Source organism: Euphorbia lathyris, chromosome 10, assembly GCF_963576675.1.
Source record: "Euphorbia lathyris chromosome 10, ddEupLath1.1, whole genome shotgun sequence".
Lineage (NCBI taxonomy): Eukaryota > Viridiplantae > Streptophyta > Magnoliopsida > Malpighiales > Euphorbiaceae > Euphorbia > Euphorbia lathyris.
In genome coordinates, this window is record NC_088919.1 from 34,005,634 (window position 1) to 34,012,143 (window position 6,510).

General features: G+C 34.0%; 1 protein-coding gene across 1 annotated transcript; it reads left to right on the plus strand.

Moving 5' to 3' along the window:
• The first annotated feature begins 571 nt into the window (after window positions 1-571).
• Window positions 572-5,198, plus strand: LOC136209301 (enoyl-[acyl-carrier-protein] reductase [NADH], chloroplastic). Its single transcript, XM_066000733.1, has 13 exons — window positions 572-730; window positions 1,688-2,000; window positions 2,146-2,255; window positions 2,357-2,412; window positions 2,520-2,604; window positions 2,703-2,750; window positions 3,085-3,159; window positions 3,270-3,381; window positions 3,475-3,526; window positions 3,630-3,681; window positions 3,780-3,837; window positions 4,609-4,707; window positions 4,847-5,198. Exons 2-13 carry the CDS (start codon window positions 1,724-1,726, stop codon window positions 4,996-4,998), a joined length of 1,176 nt encoding a protein of 391 aa, XP_065856805.1. The 5' UTR covers window positions 572-730; window positions 1,688-1,723; the 3' UTR covers window positions 4,999-5,198.
• Window positions 5,199-6,510: the final 1,312 nt, after the last annotated feature.

Sequence of the window (6,510 nt, forward strand, 5' to 3'; positions counted from 1 at the left end):
TGTCCCATTGATGTTGATGTTAGGAGGCTAGCCACGTGGGCGAAGCGACGATCATATATCATCACCGTATAAAAAAGATTATAGTGATGTATGGTAATTTTTTTCTCCCATATGACACTCATTTTGTCTAAAATTTTGAATAAGAAAGTTAAAAGACTACTCACGTTCAAGTGTTAAAATATTGTTACTTGTCAATGAGATAACGATTTTGTTAAGTATTCATATAAATTAAGTGAAATTTCACCAATTGGAATAGGTCAGGAGTCAAATGTGACCAAATAATAGATACGGGCCAAATGATCAAATTTTGGATAGACCAAGGATCAAATAATGCTTTAAGCCTATTTTTTTTTTTTTTTGCACCTTATGTCTCTGGTTTAGGGTAAAATTGGTTTTGAAGTAAAAGTTTGAAGGAAAAATTGATATATAGATATGATTTTGGGTTTAAAACGAAATAATGGAGAGCCAAATGCGAGCCCTAATTGATGGTTGTGCCGTTTGAAGCATGTAGGGGCAAAATGGTACTTTGAATGGACGCCAAAACCAACATGAAAGAATGGAGAGTCCACCTGTTCCTCTCGGCAATTCCAAAGCTCCCCAACTGTTACAACCATCACCAAACAAGAGCCACTTCGGTTTCATCGAAGTCCTCCCCTCTTCACATATATAAGACTTCGTCCTTCTTATTTCATACCCTTGTTTCAAAGCTCAAGTCTTGGCCATTTCACAGGTGAATTCTCCATCTTTTTCTTGGATCCCACTTCCTTATAAGCAAAAACCTCCGATCTTTTCATTCTTATCAAGTTTTGATTTAATGCTGTACATTATTGAAGTCTTCAGCTTGATATTCTCATTTCTGTTACATTTTTGTTTTGTTTTTGTTTAATCTCTCTCTACCCTGTTTAGATATGGATATTGTGTTAGATGATATACATTCATACTGATGAAAAAGTAAAATGCTACTGCTTTTTTTCTATTTGTGGTTGAACCCATTTCTTATTTAGCTTGTTTTAACAAGATCTCCCAATTTGGTGTACTGAATTAGGACTTAATAGGACACTTGACTGTTTTCTGATGCAATTTGTTCTCTGTGTAAATTGTGCCGCTAACGAGCTTTGAAATTGTTGATACCATGTTATGTCCTTCCTTTGTTACTAGGCTTGAAAGTATTATTTGAGCCTTTACTTATAACAATCAATCACAATTGGTCCATGAAGTATATCAATCAATCACATTTAGTCCAGTTTAGATGACATGATTGCTAACCAGGTGGAGAAGAGCTGATGTTCTCCAATGTTGTAGATGTGGAGAAACAAATGGGTTTCAGGTGTCAAATATTATATGAAAATTGAGTTAACTAACCAGATTGACCAAATTAGCAAGCATCAAACTCAAACATTTAACAGTCTCCTTATATACGCTTTAAAATCTGTCTAAATTGGACCAAATGTGATTGACCCCTATATGTCAAGGGGTCAATGTCACAAAATAACAGGTCAGAGGGAAATGTAACACAGACATTTTTGACAGGTCAGAGGCTAAATAGTGCTTTAACCGTTGTTAATATGTTACCTCCTGTACTATTCGCGAATTACTCAGTTTTGGGTAATACGCTCTAGACTTTTTCCTTTTACGAATAGATGTTGCAATGCTACTCTATTGATCATATACTTTGTCAATCTTGCAGATCATTGTAAATTGTGGTATTTGGAGGGTACAAAGTATGGCTGCAGCTGCAACTCCCCGTACACATATGGCGACTATCAATCTCTGCCTATCTTCTTCTCGTAAAGTATTTTCATCAAGCATAGCTAGTTTCAGTACTGAGTCTAAAGACGCCTCTAGGAATAGGCTTAGAAGCTCTTCCCACATCTCATCAAGGCAGCCATTGTTTCAAAGCCATACTTCAGTGCCTATGAAATTTAAAAAGGTTATTACAAGAGCAATGTCTTCAGCAAACGAGAATGTGCCTCTGCCTGGATTGTCTCTTGATTTAAGAGGTCTGTATTTTCACATTTCTAAGCAACTCAAATATCTTAATTCATCCACTTAAGAAGTTTGGCATTTTATTCAGAATAAACTATGGAAAACATAGAATTTCTGAAAAACAGCCTCAGATGCTAAAAGTGGGACTTCTGTTAGCAGGTAAAAGAGCATTTATCGCTGGAATAGCGGATGACAATGGATATGGTTGGGCTATTGCAAAGTCTCTTGCCGCTGCAGGTGCTGAGATTCTCGTTGGTACATGGGTGCCCGTATGTAAATCAGTCTAACCTATTTCTCTTGTACTTGATGAGATTTTCAAACTTCATAGACTTTACAGTTTCTGTTTTTTTTTTTTTTTTGTTTTGGGCAGGCACTAAACATATTCGAAAGCAGTTTGCGACGAGGCAAATTTGATGAATCACGTGTGTAAGTACATACCAACATTTCCTCAATCATGTGCATTTGCAAGTCATTAAATGTTTAACCATGTGTGATCGATCCTCTGCTAAGTGATATTCAAATTGAATTTTCAGATTGCCAGATGGTTCCTTAATGGAAATTACAAAAGTTTATCCAATGGATGCAGTTTTTGACACTCCTGATGATGTTCCTGAAGATGTAAGAATAATGTAAAATCTAAATATCCAATGGATATTGTAGAATGTAGCATAAGGTTACAGTATTGTTTATATTTCGTATTTATGGTTTTTATGCAGATAAAAACAAACAAAAGATATGCTGGAGCCTCAAATTGGACCGTCCAGGTATTATTTGATTATGCATCAATCAGATTCGTCAAAATATTACTGTCTGCAATGTCTGTTCAATATGCTGCCTAGCTATATACATGATGCCCAGTGAAAATAAGAGCTCGAGACTCTTACGTAACAGTTTTGCCATGTGATGTGACCATTCTGTAGATATTCTTGTTTATTTAGAATTAAATGGGATCATTCTTCAATGTCTCCTCTTTTATTATCCCAAGTGGGTTAAAGTTGACGTCTAGGTCAACATAATATGTTTGGCTTAAATTTGGACTGCAGTTTGTGATAATTGGACTACAGTTTGTTATTGGTGATATTTAATATTGTCTTTCAGGAGCTTGTTGAATCAGTGAAACAGGATTTTGGCAGCATTGACATCCTTGTGCATTCACTTGCTAATGGACCCGAGGTAGTAACATAGATGTATTTGTTCTATTTATTTTAATTCGATATATAAATTTATTTACACTATGTTTCTCGCACAATATGTTTTCTGTACTTGAACATTCAACTTCTCAGGTCATCAAACCTCTTCTGGAGACATCAAGGAATGGATACCTTGCAGCCATATCTGCATCGAGTTACTCATTTATTTCCTTACTGCGTCACTTCGTTCCAATCATGAATCCTGGTATAAATTTATGCAATTAAGCCTAGTGAACAAAGTCCTCGGCTGTCCTAGAAAATGTTATTTGAAAATTCAATTTTGGTGTTGACATTGCAGGTGGTTCTTCAATTTCTCTGACCTATATTGCCTCTGAAAGAATTATTCCAGGGTATGGCACTCTTGGGATTGCTTTTATCTCTTCCAATTATCTTACAATTTTTCCAATAAAAAAAGGAAAAGAAATTCAACTTGTTCTATGTATGTATTCACAGGTACGGTGGAGGCATGAGCTCTGCAAAGGCTGCCCTTGAAAGTGATACACGAGTACGTATTTTGTTTAACATCAACTTTATGTGTCACTTCCAATTGCTACCATAGCATCCATATAAATAATTTCTAATTCTTCTGTCCAACTGATGCAGGTACTGGCTTTTGAAGCTGGGCGGAAATACAAAATCAGAGTCAACACAATATCTGCAGGTATACTGTTCGTCATTATTGGAAGATGCCATTTACTCTAAAAGCTCTGTGTTTTTGGTGGGGGCTCTTGCCCATGCTCCAAAAAGTTATTACTTTCTTCTGATTTTTAAGTTGAAAATTTATATTAGATGCTTGTAGACATAACTGTAGGCTGTGGTTATCTTTTTCATGCATATTTTCAGAGTCTCATAATCATTTTCTTTAAAGATCCACAATGATGATGCACAAATTCTTTGTTTTCCCTTATTTTCTAATGCAATTATGCGTCCTTGTGTTGGGTGTAACTTGCTAGCTTCTCTTTAATTCCCAATGTCCTTTCCCAAATTGCGAAATTGTGGTCATTTATCTTGCCAAAATAGTCTGCACATATAACAAAAGCATCTGCATTTTAATTAGGCTATCGTATTTATTTTCTTTGGATGCTCTAATTGATCGAATTTCTTTCTTATGCCGACATTATATGGTTCCTGAAAGTGCATGTGACCAATCAAATTCTTGGAAGAGAATTACCAGAACTGATAATTTTCCTTTTATGTAATTTGCACGAACCTTTGCAAGCATTGGCTCTGAAATTGAGTTGTAAATGAAGAACCAACCAAATGGATTGGTCGATGAGGTTTCAAAATAGTTTAACTATCTTGTCTTGACGAACCTCTAACTCACCCAGCCTGCTCTAACTCTGTTGAAACTTCTTTTCGTTCTCTAGATGCTTATTTTTCTGCAACATCTATACATGTTTTCTCACATTCTCATTCTTTTTGAAACTATCAGGTCCACTGAGAAGTCGCGCTGCAAAAGCAATTGGCTTTATTGATATGATGATCGATTACTCTCTGGCCAATGCACCTCTACAGAAGGAACTTTCTGCAGGTGAATATATATTCTTTCTTCATATATGTTCAATTTTACTTGTCATTTTTACTGAAACCAAATGATAGGATTATGATTACATGCATAGAGCAACATTATTTGGTATTTGTGCAATTCTAAATTAAACATATTGAAACAGAGGAGGTGGGGAACACAGCTGCCTTCCTAGCATCACCATTAGCATCTGCAATCACGGGAGCTGTTGTGTATGTTGACAATGGTCTAAATGCAATGGGAGTGGGAGTCGATAGCCCAATATTTGAGAATCTCGACATTCCTAAGTCGATTTGAGATTTCGAGTTCACTGGATTCTAGTCATTTTTTCAGTCTAAATAAGTACCTTCTTAATTTTGCATTTTGACTATATATTATGATGTAATGGGGAATAGCTAATTGTAGCCACTTTTGTGAGAGGAACATTGCTTTATTAGGAAATTTTCCTTCATGTCTGCACATTTCATGGCTTCAATTTCAAATCACTGTTGACTTAATCCCTTTGATGCTCAATAGCTGTTTCTTATAAATCAACTACTGGCTATTGCCCGTAGATACTAACTCTTTTTTTTTTTTTTTTTTTTTCTCTTTTAAATAGTTTTTTTTCTCAATTCTAATCAGAAGCACTATATCTAATGTATACAAAAATCAGAATCAAGCGGGCATTTATTATTGGGGATAATGTGCAAAAAAAAAAAAAAAAAAAAAAAAATACTCATAGACAGTCAAGAGCAATGGTACTCTTAACATTGACCGTTAGGAGTAATTTTATTGTTAACATTGACCGTTAGGAGTAATTTTATTGTTAACATTGACGAGTTGTGTCAATTTAAGAAATAATTCATCAAATTGTTTTTTCCAGTCATGAATGTTGTCAATTTTCTTATTTTTTTTCTAATTTTTTTTTACATGTATATATATTTTTAGGGTTAATTACAAGTAGATGCCCTATGATTACATAGATTTGCATATGGATATCTGTGGTATTTTTCTTTACAAATGCAATCTGTGATTGAAAATTTTGCATTTTTTTTCATTCAATCTCAAAATGAAAATTTTCAAGAATTAAAGTTGTTTAATATCATATTTACTATGAAACCATATTTTTAATTTTTCAAAATCATCATTTTTTGAGTTTTCTCTCTCTAAACATTAACTTTATCTCTCGTAAAAAAAACATCTAAATGACCTCAAACCTAAATATTATTTAAGCATTGTTTGGATGATGGTATTTGAAAGTAGGTGAGGGTAAGTGTAATTAGCTAATCTTGTTAGTTTTGAGATGTAATTGAAGAGTATAGTGAGGGTAGATGAAGTGAATTTTGACTAATTTTCTTTACCCCTAAATTGGAGAGGAATCATGGTTAGGATCTTTTCTTTTCAAAATTATCCTTTGTCTTCTATTTTATTTATACAAATAAAAGGATATGAGAGTAATTTTATATTTAATTACATTATTTAAATCATCACTTACGTTACCTTCCATCCAAACACAACAAGTTATTTTATATTTAATTATCCTTCATCTTACATTATCTTTAATTACACTCCATCCAAACTAGGTTTTAACGTTTGAAAATTTTCATTTCGAGGTCGTTATCGGTCAAATTCTAACAAAGTGAACTCAAATGCAAAATTTTGTAAACCACAGAGTTGTGTTTGTAAAGTTTTACAAACTGCATGGTTGCGTTTGCAAAAAAATACAATAATTACCCATCTGCAAATCGGCGAAACCACATGACATCTATATGTAATTAACCCATATTTTTATGATCTGTTTAACGGTGAGTGTTAAAATAGTGTACATGT